General features: G+C 37.5%; 3 protein-coding genes across 6 annotated transcripts; 1 reads left to right on the forward strand and 2 right to left on the reverse strand.

Moving 5' to 3' along the window:
* Window positions 1-206: 206 nt before the first annotated feature.
* Window positions 207-2,787, reverse strand: LOC120011729 (nuclear transcription factor Y subunit B-8-like). The gene is made up of 7 exons (XM_038862835.1): window positions 2,626-2,787; window positions 2,257-2,505; window positions 2,005-2,134; window positions 1,831-1,836; window positions 1,663-1,737; window positions 1,510-1,560; window positions 207-642 (listed from the first exon to the last, which is right to left on the reverse strand). Exons 2-7 carry the CDS (start codon window positions 2,484-2,486, stop codon window positions 598-600), a joined length of 537 nt encoding a protein of 178 aa, XP_038718763.1. The 5' UTR covers window positions 2,487-2,505; window positions 2,626-2,787; the 3' UTR covers window positions 207-597.
* A 4,133-nt stretch (window positions 2,788-6,920) lies between these two features.
* LOC120012088 (APETALA2-like protein 3) lies at window positions 6,921-10,691 on the reverse strand. 2 transcript variants are annotated; one of them, XM_038863345.1, is made up of 10 exons: window positions 9,918-10,686; window positions 9,765-9,790; window positions 9,611-9,641; window positions 9,357-9,444; window positions 9,123-9,268; window positions 8,885-8,929; window positions 8,683-8,786; window positions 8,454-8,584; window positions 8,173-8,289; window positions 6,921-7,630 (listed from the first exon to the last, which is right to left on the reverse strand). In XM_038863345.1, exons 1-10 carry the CDS (start codon window positions 10,436-10,438, stop codon window positions 7,373-7,375), a joined length of 1,467 nt encoding a protein of 488 aa, XP_038719273.1. In that variant the 5' UTR covers window positions 10,439-10,686; the 3' UTR covers window positions 6,921-7,372. The 2 variants fall into 2 exon arrangements, with proteins under 2 accessions (XP_038719273.1, XP_038719274.1); XM_038863346.1 differs by lacking the exon at window positions 8,173-8,289 and having other exon boundaries at window positions 9,918-10,691.
* A 2,993-nt stretch (window positions 10,692-13,684) lies between these two features.
* Window positions 13,685-18,840, forward strand: LOC120012841. 3 transcript variants are annotated; one of them, XM_038864377.1, is made up of 5 exons: window positions 13,688-13,961; window positions 14,850-14,942; window positions 15,509-15,602; window positions 18,447-18,623; window positions 18,705-18,837. In XM_038864377.1, the coding sequence occupies exons 2-5, from the start codon at window positions 14,917-14,919 to the stop codon at window positions 18,708-18,710; spliced, it is 303 nt and encodes a 100-aa protein (XP_038720305.1). In that variant the 5' UTR covers window positions 13,688-13,961; window positions 14,850-14,916; the 3' UTR covers window positions 18,711-18,837. The 3 variants fall into 3 exon arrangements, 2 of the variants coding, with proteins under 2 accessions (XP_038720304.1, XP_038720305.1); XM_038864376.1 differs by having other exon boundaries at window positions 13,687-13,961; window positions 18,447-18,837; XR_005471280.1 differs by lacking the exon at window positions 14,850-14,942 and having other exon boundaries at window positions 13,685-13,961; window positions 15,509-18,623; window positions 18,718-18,840.
* The last annotated feature ends 1,142 nt before the right edge of the window (window positions 18,841-19,982 follow it).

Raw genomic sequence — 19,982 nt, forward strand, 5'->3', positions numbered from 1 at the left:
TTCCAAAAGTTCAATATGCACAAAGAAAACACTTCAAATGACCAAACTATAAATCATCTTGTCACATTTAACATACCCATATCAAATAACAGTCAATCCAATAGCCTCAAAAGTCTATTCATGCTTCAATTTCTTCGGTAAATCTGATGAGAAAATTATTTATACCCACTGTAAGTTTCCAAATCAGTTTGCTGGCAATGGAGAAAAACTAGCATCCGCCTGTATGGTGTACAGGATATTCATCAGGAAAAAAGGGGAGAAAAGAACACTGGCACCAGTTAGAGCATAAATAGTTTTCTGATGACTCAATAACAGAAATTCATCATTTCTGCGCTCTACAAATCATAAGAAACAATTCTGAATTCTCCCAGGACTTATAATTTAATGCCCCTATGGCAGTCTCTTCTAATCTGAAAAACGCCTTAATATACAACCATGCCATAAACTAATTAACCCAGGATTCAACAAGGGCACAACCATTGAAAACAGCAGTGCTCAAATCAGATCAATCTTTGCACACAATATTTTTGTTGGCACCAAACCAGATCAGAAATGGGATATCCGAATTAAGAGGTCGAAGTGAAGTGGAGTGTATCCCTACTCGGTGCCTTGCATTGGAACCATCATATGCTGTGCCTGTGACTACAAACATCCCAAGAATACAACAAATGGTATTACACACAAAAATTTGGAACAAACTCTAATAGAGAAAGAACTCAACTGTTTTGTTAGCCAAAGTTATCTAGGAGACACAACGATAACCACTTAAAACAAAACGTACTCATGCATATCAACATAAATATGTACCAACCTAAATAGATACATATATAATCATCTATGTGCACATGCATGAAAAAATTGGATACAAAGATGTCATATATTCTCAAAATTTAAACATCATCATCCAAACAATTACATGTAAGTTAATGTGAGTGGTAGTAGCAGTGGTAACAAGAAAAGTAAGGTCAAGATTGGTCTGGTACCATGTGCTCCATGTGGTAGTGCTGTCAGTTAAAACATTCTGGGAAGATCAGAGATGTTTACACTAATTTAATGGATCAAAACTCCAGACTTAGCATGACCCAGATTATGTGTATCAAATATTGATATTTAACAATACCTAAAAGAATGCGGCTAGGTAGATTTTTTCTTCCATTTTTAATTGAATGTTGCAGGAACTTTGCTGCCCACAATCAAAGTGAAATAAAACTGCCGTCTATTGTGCTCTTATTCCCATGCACAGACAAATTAAAGTTAATTCATGCATACATGTCATTGCCATGCACATTCTAACATCCCCACAGCAACCACAGATAAATACTTCAATTTATTTATAATAATAGTTAATTCATGAATGCCACATCCCATTACCATGTACATTCCAATTGCCCAACAGTAAACACAGATGGATACTTCAATTTATTTATTTAAACTGATAACAGTTATTGTGTGTGTGTGTGTGTGTGTGTGTGTGTGTGAGAGAGAGAGAGAGAGAGAGAGAGAGATTACTTGAGAGTTCGCATAGCTAACACCTTGTGTGAAAGACCCTTGATGAGAAATCTGCAAAGTTAAAAAATTAGAAGCGTCCAAATAAGCTCCATCTCATAAGCTTTAGTACAAAAGTCATAAAGAAACTGGTTCATTTGAAACACCTCATGTTACCTGGGAATTTGGACTTGGTTGAACATCCTTCTTACCAGATGCATCTCCACCCTTTGCAGACCCCTTGGTGTCACCCTGCCAAACAATGCAATTCAAAAACCTTATTGCTAAAAAAACATCACAATAATTTCATAATTGAAGTAATTAAAGCAGGGAATATTATCTAACCTCCATCTGCAAACAACAGTTGGATCCAGAAAAGAATCAAGGAAAATTAATCTGTCAGTTAAATCTCAATGATCCAAAATAAATTAGAGAAAATCAAAACAAAAATCTGCTTAAGAGAAACTAGGTACAATTCCATGATTCCCAATATAATTTAGGGAAAAAAAATGAATATACCTCTCTGTATCGACCGAGGTAAATCTTTAGGGGTTCGATATAATCCTCAAACCCTAATGTGGCCATCGCCCAGAGCAAATCATCACCATTAACGGTCTTCCTCTTCTCTCTCTGGCACTTATCACTTGCCCTAACAAATAATCAATAATCAATCGCCAGCCACCAAAACCCCCAAAATCAAAACAAAAAACAGAATAACAAACAGATCCAAAAACCACAATCACCAATCTAAAAAAACAATAGTTATCTTACTCGCTGGTGATGAAGCTGATGAACTCGGAGACACATTCCTGTACGGTCTCCTTGGCGTCTTTCGCGATCTTGCCGTTGGCAGGGAGCGCCTTCTTCATGATCCTGCTTATATTCGCGATCGGAAGATACCTGTCCTGCTCCCGCACGTTAGAATTAGATCGCGGGCTCTGGTCGCCGCCGCTCTCGTGGCTCCCCCCGCCAGGACTCGTTGGTTGGTCCGCCGCTGCCATCCTCGCCGACAAATAAACCCTAGCACCACAAAACAATTATCAACATCATAATCGATCGACATGATCAACCAAACCAGAAACCCTAGAGAGAAGATCGCGCGATGTGTTTTGTGTGTGAAATTAGTGAAAGTGGAGTCACCTGTGAAGCGGGGAATTTGTAAATGGGCGCGAGTGAAGGAGATGTCTGGGATTGAAGGAGAAAGAGAAGGGATCGGACGCTGGAGAGGATAGGAGATAGGAGACGACTGGGATGAGAGAACAAGGTTTATCAACACCGTTCGTTCCTTTCCTCTCTTTTTTTTTTGTTCCGTTTTTCTTCGCCTCTCTTTTGTAGTTTTTATTTTAATGGAAATCGTTTTTCACGTGCCCTACTGCCCTTATGCTGTTGACAGTTGTTCAGGTTCTTACCCTTCTGGGCTTCAACCCTCTACGACAAATCCAACGTCGTTTTACATTAATTTTTGACATTAAGTGAATGCTTCTAAAAAAAATTGAATTTTTCAAAACTTAATAAATAGAAAGCATCTAAGATTTTTTTTGACCGTCGGATCATGTATTCAACTAGATAACATAATACAATCAAAATAACATAGTAATAAACAAAAGCTTGGAAAATTTACAAGTTGCTTGACGTTGTTTTCCCCCTCTTCAGGACATTCAACGGTGTATTTCTACCCATGAAAAGGATATGAACTACTAAGGAGATTCTAAAAGGAAAGCAAAGGAAACAAGAAAGAAGTATGAGTTTGAGCAGGTTGAAAAGTACTAACTATTGAGTTGTTCACGCAATGGACTCGTCCAATGTGAGGTTATTCAACCCAAAACATATTGTTCGTTATGAGTCTAAAACATGATTAATTAAGTGTTTAGTTATTTCTCCTTAACTCTTCCAATTTTTAGTGATCATCTAGGCCGCCTTCACGAAGCTAGAATCGACGGGGTTAGTTTTAAATAGGGTTCGAGACTTTGAGGATTCTGTCTAATACCTTATTTATTTATTTTTGATTGTGGGCCAAGAAACTTAGTTAACTTGGTAGTAGACTAGTAGTACCAATTAAGAAAGGTGAGCTTTATTTACACCTCAGTTTTTAACAATCACACCCCGATATATCTACACACCATAAAAATTGAAAAATAACTAATCACACCCCAAATAATAAAAAATTGACACATTTATTAAACACACCCCAATGACAAAAAAGCATAGCAAACAATGATCTCATTTTTTTGATAAAAAAAGATGTACAATACACGAGGGCATTTCCCAAGAAAGTCCGAAAAATAAATTTTCAAATGAAAAGATAAAACTTCCACAACATGTAGGCCAAGTTAACTAAGAAGCTATAAAAGTTGTATCCTAGAAAATGCAAAATATGCATAAACTAACTCCAAAATTTTGCACAAAACAACTCCAAAATTCTGCACAAATAGCTTCAAAATCTGAACCAAAGCAACCCCAAAATCTGCATAATACAGCTCCAAAATCTGCATATCATCATTGTCCCTGATAAAGAAGTTGAAGTCATCGATTTATTGTTTCCGAGAGAATCCACATGAGCCTTTTGAGAACGATGAGGACAAATGAAGGAGTCGGGAGGATTCTGGAGATCAAGAACTGGATACCAGAGATAAGTTGCAAGTTAGGTTTAGAGTGGGGTGTGTTAATCCTATACTTAGAAAAACATATGGTCAAAGGTAAATTGACTAGAGTTGAGATGTAATTAGTAAAAACTGGGGTGTAATTAAAGCTCACCATTAAGAAATGAAGACTAGGCCTCATGTTAGGCCCATCAAAATATATTTTGGGCCTTTGGGTCCCGAGAAGTCTGAAGTCCCACACTATGCCGGAAGGCCTGATCAAAGTTGTGCTGGCGCCGGGCTGTTGAGTAGGAAAGGTATTAGGTATTGGCCCGGATTTGGAGCCCAACTTACGATAAGTTTGAAAGCTTAGGGTCTCAAACAGTCAAAACAATTAAAGGGCCCAATCTAAGAGTCTCAAACACAAATCCGGTCCAAAAATAATTTCGGTCTTAAAGTTTTGCCCAAGCCCGTGATGAATGCCGGCGAGGCCCATGATCGGGTCTAGTTCGTATGTTTTCTTTTGAAACATTGGATGATAACATCGTAACAAAATTTATTTGGATAACTAAAATGTAATAACCCTTATCTTTCATTGCTGTAAAGTATAATTAACCAGGCTACTTTTGCATTTGGATTGTTTGATTTAGATTGAGCTCAAGTTATTTGGCGACACTTATGTTCCATGACTTCAAGCCCAAATGGTAGGTTCTAGTCCAACCCAACCAACCCGAGAGCTTATTCCGAAATCTGAGTTGTTCATTTTTTTTTCTCATTCACCCCATATACTGAGATGAAATAGATGGACATGATTTCATATGGATCATGTGGGGTCCATAATTTCACATGAACCATATGTGTCCACCTATCTGTGCTTGTGTTGAAGCTAGCGTACAAAAAGGGTCCTGTTCTTTCAGCTACAGACTACAGAGTCTCTATTAATGAATTGAAAACCTTATTTGACGAAGAAAAGTAGAAGAATTAACTATATACAGAGAGATGTACATTGAAAAATAGCATGAAATTTGACTGCATGGACAATGCAAGTAGCTAGATCATTCAAACCAGATCAGACTCATTACTGAAAGATGCACGCATGTACATATATACATTGACACACCAGCTAGATCCTAAACGATACAGGGGATCATGAGTGTGATGCTTGGCTCGTTCATATGGTAAAACAGTTGCACCGACACTACTGTGTATACATTAGAGGAGCTAGCTAGCTTGGTAGATAGGCATATTCATTCATGCAGTGTTTCTCAGAACATAACAGAGAGATGTACATTGAAAAGAGATAGTTGGACCAACCAAATCAATTGATCCACCCAAATCCTAATCAAGATTTGAGAAAGGAAAAAAAAAAAAGACCGTTGATGATTTTTTCAAAAGCTAGACTGCTTGCCCATAGTGTTACTGTGGAACTTAATTTGTTGATGCAATTCAAAGGTATCCCAAAACAATGATCATACAGTAGGATAGGTCAATGTGTGAGCTGGTTCCAGTTCCATCATATTAATTGGAGATAGAGCCTCTCTATAGACCAGCTAATCAGACCTCTTTGTCAATATACTACAAGTTATGTACATGTGTCATTCCAGCAAAATTCTCTAAGACCCAAAAACTGAAAAAAAACAGTATTGTTTTTGTTTAGTTAGGTGACTACTCAGTAGAGCAGAGGAGGAGCATGCATGGATGACTGAAGAGTGAAGAGGCCAGAGCTGACAACAAATATCTATCCATGATACACCTTAAAAATCCCAGACAAAATGGAGTGAGTTTCATTATCCAATAGAACATTAAACGATACTTTACAAGAGCATTGCTTCAGACACAATGTGTAAGATGACTTTCTTAGCTTTTGTTGTGAACCTATGGTACTGCAAACTATATATATACAGTTATACACACACATATATAGCTACCTACAAAGGCCACAAACAGTAACCTTGAACAACTAGCTTGGGGGAGGTGGGGGGGGGGGGGGGTCAGCAGCAGCCAGCTAAATTACCAAAACTCACTTAGACATATCATCAAACAGGTGGTTTCCCATTGGAGCAAAGCATGAAGCACGTAAAAACCTAGAATGATCACACATGTATTATTGGTAGGGGCCAGTCTTTCTAAAAACCTAGAATGATCAGCATCTCATTTATATATATATACTGTTCATATATGAACAGTACAGAGTGTACCCACAAGGGCCACAACATGCAATAGCTTTTGATGTTTGCTTATGATACAGACAGACACAGACAGATGGTCTTTTCCTTTTCGTCTCAACTCTCTTTTCTTTGCAGGTGTACGACTACACAAAAGCAAAGCCGAGGAATGCGGAATTGCTTTAAACGAAGAGAAAAAAAGGTCGACCCAGAAGAAGCTTACCTCTCGCAATTTTAACACGTGGCTTTCAATTACATTGGTAAAGAAGATTAGAAACATTAGACACATCAAGCTACATATGCATAAATTGTCTTTTTTGTTCAATGCTTTGTTTGATTTTGTATTTTTTTTTTTCCCCTCAGTGACTTGCTTTGGCACAAGTTTTGCTGGATGATTGGGTACTAATTGTTCGTGTACATCTTGTGATTTGAACCACTTTAGGGCATAAAGATTATTGGAATCCGATTCTAAGCTAGCGTCACTATTTTCAAGTAATTTGTGTTAAGATTCAACCCAACTAAACTAATTTATCGGACGAGTTTGACTTTAGTAGACTGGCTAACATTGGCAAACCTGATACTCTCAACATTTTTTTTAAGGTTAGCATTCATTCACTGGGATGGAGTATCTCAAGAAACATTTTGTATGCTATTTCAAGTTCAACAAATTTTGTGCTACTGCCAAAACCTGAAAGGAAGACTAATATATCAATAACGAGGTTATAACATTCTGCAACAATGTACCCTAAACAGATCATAAAGCATGAGCTTTGAATCCCCAATTTCTTACATGTTAACCAATGATAAAACAATATTAGTAAATTGCAATGCGAAGAATAAAGTTCACTCCTAATAACCAACATCATAATATCCGATAAACCATCTTCGCTGAGTAGAGGAAATAGAAGCTGGTTCCTCATCGAAAAATTGTGAAACTTCAAAGTATAGGCCTTGTAACATGGTTACCTTTTCAGTTAAGAAAACGAGATGCGTGTAACATGGTTACGCGGAGAGCCTAATACATGAGTGCTATTGAACATATAAACGTAGTTAATGACTACCACTAGGTACATTCTTTGGTTTCCCTACCTGCATCCTCCTTCCAATAAAGGAACAGTAAAGATAGTCGATACAATCTACCTCTCAGCTCTTGCAATAGAAATTGGGTATGTTTGGGTTGATGAATGAAGGAGAAAAATCATGGTGGATCATAGCAGCATTTGGAAAGTGAAATTGAGCAGAGGAAGCTGATGGTGCATTGTGAATTGTTGAAAAAGCGAATCCTGATGATGCTGCAGTAGAGTAGAATGGCACTGAAATAGCCTCACTATACGGTGTTTGGATTTGCCATGCCCGATTTAGTGGAGGATCTACTTCCATCCTCTTCTCTATTGCTCTTCCCTACAAACAACATAACAAATAATTACATAAGTTATCGCATAATAGATGTCTCCACAAATAAATACGCACACTATGTATCTCACCCTTTCCTTCTCTCTACTTCCAGTATGTCAATTTCTAAAACTAATAGTCATTCATATTAACCACAAGAATTGCTTGTCTGGGTCCACTGAATCCCATGAACCTTTAAAACATCGTATTAGTGAATCAGATACCCCATTTAAGCTTAGGCCCTTCAATGGCAGCTATAGCCTCAACAACTTTACTTGCATTTCATAATTGGTCAGAAGGGAAATCTGTTAAAGATGAATGTGTTGGTACAAGGATTAAGAGGCAGGTTACAAGCCGCCAGCAAGGAGCTAAATGATAGAAGTGTAGGAGTGTGTGCCTGCTGTTATACCTAGACACTAACCAACTAAGCAAACCAGACAAGATAGTGTTAAAAACACACTTTCTTATTCAAACTAACTAAATATTTCAGAAGAAAACAAGAAAAACAAGGCATTTTGTAGATTGCAATTATCACACAAAATAAGGATCACCTTATAGAGGGGATAGAAACTGAAATTGGCACCATTCCACATGGAAGAGTGCTCAGATGCCACAGAAGGGCCGAGGAGAGGTAGAACCCCCACCGATGCAGAACCAGAAAATCCAGTCTGTCACAGAACAACAAACAAAGGATTTCCAAAGTGAACTAATCACAAAAGCCACACTAATTCCAAAATGAGGTAGTACTTTGAAATCAAACAAGTTCTTCAAGATTCACAAAAACAGAGATAAACAGAAATAAGAGGAAATCTAAAAATGATGTCACTGTTACCTTCTCTCCCTTGTCGATTCCATCCAAGCCATGCTGGAAACATGGGCCGCCCATAATTTTGTCCCCATTTACGTCATCCTCCACATGAGGGGGAGCAATTCCCAAGTTCAGATCAAGATTTTGACTGTGAACTGTAACAAAAGGTTATATTGTGATATCACTAAATATGATACACCAAGGGTCAACAATAAAATTCAAAATTCTTTAACACAGTTGTAATTGGAAGTACCCCCATCATTAGCCTCAGAGATAATCTCCCCATCGTATGTGCCAGGCTCAAAGTTAGTGACTGCTTCCCTACCATTGCATTTTATAGCAGCCTTGTCATAAGCCCTGATAGCCAGAGAGTAATACATAAAATGCAAGTAAAGCTCGAGAAGCCAAATCAAGACAAGTACACGAAGGGTGAAAAGATATATGTTTATTAGGACCTTGCAGCTTCTATCTCGCTATCGAATAGCCCAAGGTATATATACCTGCAAAGGCAAGCAACGCATACTTCTCCATAAAAACCAAATTCAAACTGTTATCATGAACCTAATGTAACTCCTTCGTTGATTTCACAACTTGAAATCAGGGAATAGCGAGAAAGCTATTTCTGATAGCAGCTGAATCAAGAAATAAGAAAAAAAATCGGCTTAAAACATCAAATAAGGAAGTATTCCTCACTTCTTGCCCAGAAGCTGTCCCATACGAGCCTCCCATCGCCCACATTTGTGAAGGGTCACTCCCCTATATTTTGAACTTCCTCGAGAGAAACCTGTGCTTTGGCGACGCAGGATATGGACAAATTCCTCCTTCGTAAAGTTACTCATCTGTAGAACGATTGAAAAATATTCATTACATGACAGTGCAAACAAATCAGACCAAAATCCACCAGTAACGCCTATAATCCATTTCTACCTTCTTGATGTCTTCAGCATAATCACTGACAGTGAAATTGATATCAGCATCAACTCCACGAAACTTGATCGCAGCTCGATCATATGCCCTGCCATATCATACAACAAATTTAACACACAAAATACAAACACCAACAAAATCTGAAAAAGAAAATTTATAAAAAACACAGTACATCTCCACATGACAGCAGACCACAGCTAATCGAGTAATCAAAGATGCTTGCTATGATATTTATACAACAGAAACATTGTTACCTAGCTGCAGCATGAGCGGTGTCAAATCCACCTGTAAAATTAAGATACCAGTGAACCAAAACCACAAAGCAAACCCCACTTTAGCCACCGTTAAACATTGTAGTAAATTGCGATCAGAAATTAAACAAATATTTTAATCAGAAAGTCCCCTTACCCAAGTACACTTGTTTGCCACAATCCCTGGATAGAACGAAATTAAGAAAGATCAGCAAATTAGTCCAAATACAACATAATTATATGAGACTAAAATGCAAATTACTACTCTCTATCTCGCATACTCAACAGTGACTGATAATATAACGCTAACCAAATATGAGATTCCCATCGACCAGTCCTTCTATAAAACGTAACGCCACGATACTGAGAACTCCGTGACCTAGGCCCACGCCGGCTCTTCTTCACCTGCTGCAGGCGCTGTTGCTGAGCCGGTGGAACGCTCCTCTGCTCAGCAAGACCTCCGTACTCCGCCGCCCTACTTCTCAGATCCAACCATTCTCTCCCGCGAATATCCTCCCCGATGCTCTGTCCCCAGCAGGCGCCACCATCCACAGGGAAAAGCTGGATCGTTCGGTCACCGCTGTCGTCGTCATCGTCACCATGATCAACAACTGCAACACTTCCGCCGTTGTTGTTCAAGATGCTGAAAGAGTAGGCAAGCGCGTCAGCGTTGGAGGAGGCGTCCTCGTCGCCGGCGTTGACAACTGGAGAGGAATTGAAGCTTCCAGAACTTTCCAATTGGTTGCTGAAAAGCTCCGGAAACTTCTTATCGATTGAAGTGGAGCTGGACCGATCAGTACTTGAAACCATACTGAGATTGAGATCCAGCATTGCGTAATTGTATTCGACCAATCAGTGTACCACTAGGCTATGACTGGTAAAAAGTGAGAGCTCTTAGAAAGTCATTTTCCAGAGCGAGTGTGTGCTTATGTTGCCGGTGGTGGTGGTTCTTGGCGACGACACAAAGTACAAAGGGATGCTTAGAGAGAGAGAAAGAGCGAGAGGGAGAGGAGGAAGAGAGACAAGGATAGTCTAAAAATGGCGATGGGACGTGTGAGAGAATAAGTAGGCCTTAGCCATCGGCCATTTTGGAATTTGGATCACCAAAACCAACCTTATTTTTATTGGCGCCGACCGGTTTTACAATGTCAAATAAATTTTGGATATTTTAATTAGGAATTATTTCTAAAACAAGGCCAACCTGTCGCCGGGCCGGCCAATTGCGACTCGTGTTGCATACAAAAGGAAGTACAATTAATTCAGATGACATTCATATGTATGATATTTCATAAAAATCTCGAGCTCGAATATCCTCCATCACTTTCTTCTTTATTAAAAAAAAATAACAAGACACAAATCTAGCTACGTTAAAGTTGAACCCTAATGTGCAAAACTGAGCTTAAACATGTAAAAACTCAACTCGCCCATAATAATTCTTATGTAATCAAAACTCAGAACGTGACTACAAAAGTTTTGTTGCAAAGTGATTCTGGGTGGAGTCCACGCTATTTACACTAAAGTTTAATCTACCTTTATTTGTCGCTGCAATTTGATCAAATTGCAACACTGAATAAATTAGATCCACCAAATGAATTAATGCGGGATGTCTAGTAATTCACTAGCATAAGGCAACGTCACAATAGTTCATGTCGAAGATTTTTAATTGAGTGCATTTAAATAATAATAAAGCCTATGGTTGGTTGCTTTGAGACAAAAAAAAAAAGAAAAGGAAATCAAGAAATCTTGAAGCCTAGATTCGCTGAATAAAATATATTTCTACAATGTCTTAGGTTCTAACGGGCAATATCCGTACACGTCGCCAACAACTTTTGGCAGCTTCCAAAGTAAAAGAAACCCAATTATTTTATGTTATTTAACTACCCATCTATACTTTACTCAACTTTTGTTTTTTTTTTCTTTTCTAATAATTAATTTCAATACTTTTTTCTAAGCAATTAATTTGGCTTGTCATTAGTGATCGAAACACTAATTCTACTTCCACTTCTCTCAAGTGGCTTTCTTTCGGGAATGGACCTATATGAATTTTCCCAATTGGGGACGATACACAGGGAAATATTAAATATTTTGATTATTAAGTGTTCTTAAAATTAAGATGATGATTTTTCTATTTAAATATAATTGTTAAAGTAATTATTATAATTTTTTTAATCTATTGATATTCGTATATTGAAAATTGTATTTCGACATTATGTAAATTTGTAAATCGTATTTCTCTCATTTTTTATTTTTACATCAAAAATAATATAAAGTTGTATTTCACATCGTCCTGTTTGGGTTCTACTGTTTTTATAAATAAGTAATAATTGTAAAGGATTAGAATTAGGTATCACAATCCAATTAGGATTGGGAAACCGACAATGTTACTTACAAGTTAATTTAATAGTCTTTTTAGACTGGTTTCAATAGGATTAGTCTAGTCATATGATTTGACCTTCATGATTAATTGTGACTATGAGAGAATCATCGAGTTACAGTGTGACATTGGTGTGGTGTTGGTGGGGGAGTTTTAACGATCAAGTTAATAACGTGATTGAATGTTTTAGTGAGAGAAACAAAATTCTAAAGGAAAAGGGAGAGTGATTAATACCTCCAAACCCATGATTCCTCCAAAGTGGGGGACCTTGGTATTTATAGGCAATGGATGCAGGTGACTTGGTCACGGACATCACACATCTGGGCTTAATGCGTTGGACGAGCATGTTGAAGGGTGGGCTTGTCGAAATTCCAAGGCCATGGGCCTATTGAGTCGGCCAGTGCCTGGATCTTAGGTCTATTGGGCTCTCGAGGGGGCCATGAGCTAGTATAGTGGCTGCTTAGGCCATGGGTCAGTAATGTCGAATGTCCAAACCGTATGACTGTTGGACTCTACTAAGCCGTGGGTCTCTATTTACTGGAGATGGTATTGATACTGATTTTGGCCCCTACCGCTACAACCACTAGGCCAATAGTGTCATTGGCCATTGCAAGTTTGGATATGGTAAACTTTGGTCATACCTATACTTTTACTAAAGACACCCGGTCAACTGATTTTTATGAGAGATGATCAATTTAAGTTGGAGTGTTTTTAATAAATTTAAGGGTGTGACTAAAGTTTACCTTTGGATATATACAAGCGTACATGTTTTTTAAACCTCAAAGATGAAGAACAAACCAATGGGGCTTAAGCCCAAAGGCATGTCCAGCGGGTTCAAGCCCACTATCTAAATAAACTTGCAATTGAGGGAGGAAAACCTTGGGAACGCTATCGGACCCGAGGCCCGCAGTAGCCCATTTTGCCAAAGAGTCAGCCCATTGCTTTTGATTTATAGCATACAATATAAGCATAATATAAAAATGAAAATCAGTGACATTATAATTAATTAATTAGTCTGCGTATATAACTATATATATAACGCGCATTCTTCTGATTTTTAGCGGTTCTATTTTGCTCTTCTTCTTCCTTCAAACCAAATGGAAGTCGCTTTCTCTTCTCCGGTGAGGTGTTATATATGCCAACCGTTCGTTCTGATTTTACTACTCCCGCACGCAAGAATGATACTAGATTTTTGCAGGGAACGCTCTCTGTTCGGTTGCGCGATTACAAGTACATTCCCGATAAATTTCAGGTGAGTCCATTAATTACAATCGATGTGATTTAGTTTGTGATCGGGTGGTTCCAATGTGTTGATTGAACTGTTTTTGATAGGATGTGAGCAACGTTCGTTAAGTTCCTGATTATCAGGTCGGCTAAGCGTTTCTGATGTGCCTTTTAACAATTTCAGATTTGTTTTACTTGCAAAAAGAAAATTCAGATTTGTTTTCCTGTGTTTTATGCTTTGTTTTTTTATTTAGGACAAAAAGTTAAGAACTTTCCTTATTTGCCCTTGGTTGTTCCAAGGAAATAAACTTTTGGACTACTGTAACCGACCTTTGTAGGTTACTTTTCCTAATTTGCCCTTAGTCGTTCAGACAAAGGAAATCTTGGTGGTTCAAAATTTGAAATGAAGGAAACTATTTAGGAAAAAGTTAATACTTTTCCTTATTTGCCATTGATAAAGGGGACTATTGGACTATTTTAGACCCGTAACGACATATCTCAGACAAAGGAAACCTCACTAAAACCTTGAGCATGAAATCCTAATTCCAGAAACGGACTCGCGGCATAAGCCGTCGCAGCCATCGCTTTGTGAAAGAGCCGATATCGCTTCTCTTTTCGCTAGGTTTACTATGTCTTTGGTAGTCGGTTTCTTGATCGCCTTTTGTGCTTTCTCAATGATCGTCGCGTAGTTTGCGGTCGTCGTCAGGGTTCACAACGCCGTTCGTAATCGGTTTCTTGATCGCCTTCTCATGACTGGTACTCTCTTACTCCGTGTTGTAGTTTGTAGGGTTTACGATGGTGTCGGTAATTGGTTTTCGATCCCCTTCTCATGTCTGGTACTCTATTAGTACTCCTTATGATTTCTGGTACTCTCTTACTCCTTTTCGTGTAGTTGTGGTTTTTAGGGTTTACGATGCCGTTGGTAATTAGTTTCTTGATTGTATTCTCACGTCTGCTACTGTCTTAGTCCGCGTTTCGATCTTTAGGGTTTACAGGCATGACTCGTACGCTCTTACTCCTTGCTGTGTAGTTTGCGGTTGTTAGGGTTTTCTATGCACTCGGTAATCGGGATCGCGATTGCTTGTCATGTCTGGTACTCTGTTACTCCTTGTCGTGTAGCTTTGCCCCCTTTTTTACGGTTTTCCATGCCGTTCGGTTTCTTGATCGCCTCATCATGATTGTTGGTAATACTCCTTGCATATTTTACGGTCTTTGGATGTCGTTTTCTAGCCGTGTCATTGGCTGTTTCTGATTGTAGAGTATTTATCATTTTTAAGAATTCAAAATTGAAATATTATATAATCATCTAATGGATATTGCTGTACGGTGCTACTAGTTGGATTTTTTTTTTTCACGATATGATGGGTGGGGGTTAAATATCCTGAATGTTTCCTTAAGTCAGTCAAGTAAATCAGTGAGACTTGTCTAATTTATTCTTAATGAGCTGTCTTTGGCCAGAGTTTGCAACGGTTGTCAGTTATAATCAGAGTTGTCAATGACGGTGGCTTGAGTTTTTCATCATTGTGTGTATTTTTACATTATATTACCTTCTACACTTAAATATCCTGAATGTTTCCTCAACTCCAGTGTTTTTCCCTCTTAATATTTTACTCCTACATTGCCTTTTCCTCTTGGTGTGGACAGCTACAATAGTGAGACAATTAGCTGTGGTGCAAAATGCCCTAAATTAGAAGTGCTTCACGTCCTCTCTATGTTCTTCTCGGAGTATTCGGAATGATATTGTCTTATTGTTTTGGTATCTTCAAAACACGAGTTCAGGATCTTCCAACTACTACTTATGAAGTGATTTCTAAATGTTTGTTGCTCTACATAATCAGGGTTGTATGGTGACAATCAAAGTATTTATGTTATCTGCCGGCTAGTCTTGGAAACATGTAGCTGTTTTCGTTGTGGCTTAGGATCTGAAAAGTTTATAGTTTGTTTCATTTTTTAACTCGAAGTTTCAGGTTGTTGACTCGCAAATAAAATTCAAATTTCTTGGACAGTTTTTACTGACTCTATTATTGGATTTGGCACTAAAAATTTAGTTGATAGCTTTGTCATGTAAAGGCTTGGCTCGCTAGATATCTTAACTTCTATTTGCTAAGAATGTTTAGTCTCAATCTATTCCTTTGGTGGATGCACTTTGGTTTTATTTTCTTTACATTTTGTTTGGTAACTGGTGAGGGAACTTAGATCGTGAAATCCTTTGTTGTACTACTAGTCTACTAGTATCTACATTTACTACTCATATGCTCTTATGAAGTTTAATATACTAAATCTGTCTTTCTTGTCCTTTTCAGGAAACATTTACCGCCACACTTCTTGCAACAGCTAGTAAGAAATTACCAATTTACATGCGCGTTGGTTTTGTGGCCATTTTACAAAATCGTGTTGGTATGATGCACTAATCCTATTTTAATTTTCTTTTATGCGTTCTTTGACATGTTTGTAAACTGGTAATGTGCTTGCACGCATAATGTTAAGGTATGGTGATGTTGATGTACACACAGTTTTACAGTCTATTTCATCCCTATTTCGTGGAAGGTTAAGTGAATCCATGATTAATTTATAATTGGAGTCTGATCGTAGGCAAACTGAAAATGGAAGTTGGAGCTACCCTTGATAAAAAATTAGAGTGAAATTGTTTCAGTTTGGATCCACTTATCTCCAATCAATCTTAACATATTGTTTAATCAGGATATGGTTTTGGCATCTGAAATTCAAGCAATGCATTGGAAGTTTCATTAAACAGGTTTTGCCCTTGAAACCAATTTATTGGTTATATTGTGACAAGAGGAGCCTACAAAAGCAAAAGGGCAAAATATTTAACAAGTCCACTAAACCATTTAAAAGATTGTCGGAATGCATGCATTGAAAGCGGCAATGCATTGGAAGTTAAATATTTTGCTCTTGAAACCAATTTATTGGTTAACGAGTCCACTAAACCATTTAAGAGATTGTCGGAACGCATGCATTGAAAGCGGCAATGCATAGGAAGTTAAATATTTTGCCCTTGAAACCAATTTATTGGTTATATCGTGACAAGGGGAGCCTATAGAATTGAAAGGGCAAAATATTTAACTAGTCCTCTAAACCATATAGGAGATTGTCAAATTCATGCATTGAAAGCGGCAATGCATTGAAAGTTAAATATTTTGTCATTGAAACCAATTTATTGGTTATATTGTGACAAGGGGGAGCCTATAGTAGCAAAAGGGCAAAATATTTAACTAGTCCACTAAACCATATAAGTGATTGTCAGAATACATTAAAAGCAGTAATGTATTGGAAGTTAAATATTTTGCTGTTGAAACCAATTTATTAGTTATATTGTGACAAGAGGAGCCTATAAAAGCGAAGGGCAAAATATTTATCTAGTCCATTAAACCTATAAGAGAATGTTAGATATGCATGCATTGAAAGCAACAATGCATTGGAAGTTAGTTTGTTGCCTTTGAAACCATTTTGTTGGTTATATTGTGACAAGAGGAGCCTATAAAAGCAAAATGACAAAATATTTAAAGAGCCCATTAAACCATATAAGAGATTTTCAGAATGCACGTATTGAAAGTGGCAATGCATTGGAATTTAAATATTTTGTTGTTGAAACCAATTTATTGGTTATATTGTGACAAGAGGTGCCTATTAATGCGAAAATATTTAACGAGTCCACTAAACCATTTAAGAGATTGTTGAAATGCATGCATTGAAAGCGGCAATGCATTGGAAGTTAAATATTTTGCCCTTGAAACCAATTTATTGGTTAACGAGTCCACTAAACCATTTAAGAGATTGTCGAAACGCATGCATTGAAAGCGGCAATGCATAGGAAGTTAAATATTTTGCCCTTGAAACCAATTTATTGGTTATATCGTGACAAGAGGGGAGCCTATAGAATCAAAAGGGCAAAATATTTAATGAGTCCTCTAAACCATATAAGAGATTGTCAAATTCATGCATTGAAAGCGGCAATGCATTGGAAGTTAAATATTTTGCCATTGAAACCAATTTATTGGTTAACGAGTCCGCCAAACGTTTTAAGAGATTGTCGGAACACATGCATTGAAAGCGTCAATGCATAGGAAGTTAAATATTTTGCCCTTGAAACAAATTTATTGGTTATATCGTGACAAGAGGGGAGCCTATAGAATCAAGAGGGCAAAATATTTAATGAGTCCTCTTAACCATATAAGAGATTGTCAAATTCATGCATTGAAAGCGGCAATGCATTGGAAGTTAAATATTTTGCCATTGAAACCAGTGTATTGGTTATATTGTCACAAGAGGGAGCCTATCGTATCAAAGGGGCAAAATATTTAACTAGTCCTCTAAACCATAAGAGATTGTCAAATTATATTGTGACAAGAGGGAGCCTATCGTAGCAAAAGGGCAAAATATTTAACAAATCCACTAAACCATATAAGTGATTGTCAGAATGCATGCATTGAAAGCAGCAATGTATTAGAAGTTAAATATTTTGCCGTTGAAACCAATTTGTTGGTTATATTGTGACAAGAGGAGCCCATGGACGCGAAAAGTGAAATATTTTACTAAGTCCACTAAGCCATACGAGAGATTGTATTTTGATTTACCCAAAGTTAAGGAAGCATTAGTAGCTATGTTGAAACTTCTAAGAATAGAACAATAGTTCTGACTTCTTGGGAAGCACAAAATAAGTGAGTACTTGAATTATGGTTTTGAGAATAAAGAATTCATGACACTGTAAAACATGGCCTAGTGATTGGGGAAGCAGTGCAAGCTCCAAGAATTATTCCATCTGATGCATTCCATCTTGTCTACAAAAGTCTTCACGTTTTTGCTTTAATTGACAAGAGTTTTACTAAATATAAGTTTAAGGCGGATTTAATTCAAAATTTCAATTTCTCGAGGCCAAAGTTAGAAGATTATTGTCTTTAATGCTGTCTTGTAGTTCCACCTGGGATGGTCATTTCTTAAATGCTATCTTTCTCAAGCTTGAGGGAGCACAGATGATTGAACTAATTTTTTTCCTGGAATGAGGTACGATGAGGCAAACAGGAGAGGAGTCTTTATTGCTATTCTGGTCGCATTTAATAAATACCCAGCTGATAACTTGAGAATAATTGTTACTGCATAGAGTAAGTATGCATTAATAACAATGTTTTGAGCCCTTTAGTTATTTTTATGGTGCAGTTTTTTTAAAAATTTATTGGTAGAGTAACCCCATGTTGTATTGTTTCATGGCTCATATTGGCTCAGTTCTTTCATATGGTGTTTGTGAGGATCATGGGTACTGATTTTTGTATTCTGTGCTTCTATCATTTTTTATTCATCCGGAAGTTCAGATCAAGCCATAGTCACGGTCTTCCGCTCAACGAATCACAACCACCATCAGGTGGGTGCAAACAGAAAGGGGTCCAAGGGATCAGCCATCAGGTAGGGTGCAAAAGTCGGTTAACTGTTTTCAAGCTGCCTAACAAACTAGATTCAATATCAAATTTAGTCTATATTGAACAGACTTGAGAAGCAGGTACGAGGACAGAACCAAAATAGATGCTGGTATAATATGGGGTCTCCGAGAATTGGAGAAGTCCAGTTAGGACTGGCCTGTTCACAAGGACAGGTAGATTGCCTTTTGGCGGTTCCTTCTATTTGTAGTAACCGGTTTTCGTCCGGCCAAAAAAAAAATACAAAAATAAAAAAAATAAAAAATATATAAAATATATTAAAAAATAACAAAAAAATAACAAAAAAAATAAAAAAAGAAAAAGTGGCCGAAAGTGGAAAAGAAAAAGGAGAAGAAAGGAAAGAAAAGGTAGGGGAGAAAGAGAGAAAAAGTAGGGGGAAATTGGGTAAATAAAAAAGAAAAAAAGAAGAAAAGGAGGAGGAGGAGAGAAAAGGGGAAGGAGATCGGGAGAGAAGAAAGGAGAGAAAAGGTAGGGGAGAAAGAGAGAAAAAGTAGGGGGAAATTGGGTAAATAAAAAAGAAAAAAAGAAGAAAAGGAGGAGGAGGAGAGAAAAGGGGAAGGAGATCGGAAGAGAAGAAGGGGAAAAGGGGGAAGAAGGGGAGGAGAGAGAAAAGAAAACCGGGAGGCCAAAGGAAAGAAAAAAAAGTAGAAGGAGAGGAGAGGCGTGTTGGGCAGAACGGCAAGAGAATCAGCAAGAAGAAGAAAAAGGTGATGATTCACACACACTTTTAACTTTAGTTATGATTTTTGTTTGTGTGTGTGTTTCAATCTCTGCAAATTTTTGGATATCTATTTGCTAAACCCATATGTTGCTCCCTACCCCCATGCTTAAGCCGGATTTATTTCTTTGACCCATACCAGTGTGAATCGTGTCATACCGGATCCTGTTTCAATATCATTGGTTCGATTTCATGGTTGTGGTTTTGTAAAGCTTTCGGATATGTTCTTCCTGGTTCTATTCCAATGTGTAGGATCTATAATACGTTTTGGATTTGAAGGATGTTTATTTGTTCTTTGTTGTTGATGTCCGGTTTAAACATATTATTAAGGTTGATGTCTGTATGTGGGTTATAGGCGCATATAGGAATTGCATAAAGATCCAGTCTGTACAAACATTTGCTTATGCTCAATTTGTATATCTATTATATGCCACTAGTGTATATGTGTTTGCATATGGATATGAGTCTGTCATGTACATGTTTATATGGTGGATATATATATATATATATATATACAGAAATTCTCCTATGTGGACCAAAAGTGTGGACCAAGTTTGTGGACTTGTTTTTCAACCATAGATGTGGTGAGTCCCATAATAAATGTGTGGC

The sequence above is a fragment of the Tripterygium wilfordii genome, chromosome 13 (genome assembly GCF_013401445.1).
Source record: "Tripterygium wilfordii isolate XIE 37 chromosome 13, ASM1340144v1, whole genome shotgun sequence".
In the NCBI taxonomy this organism is placed as follows: Eukaryota; Viridiplantae; Streptophyta; class Magnoliopsida; order Celastrales; family Celastraceae; genus Tripterygium; species Tripterygium wilfordii.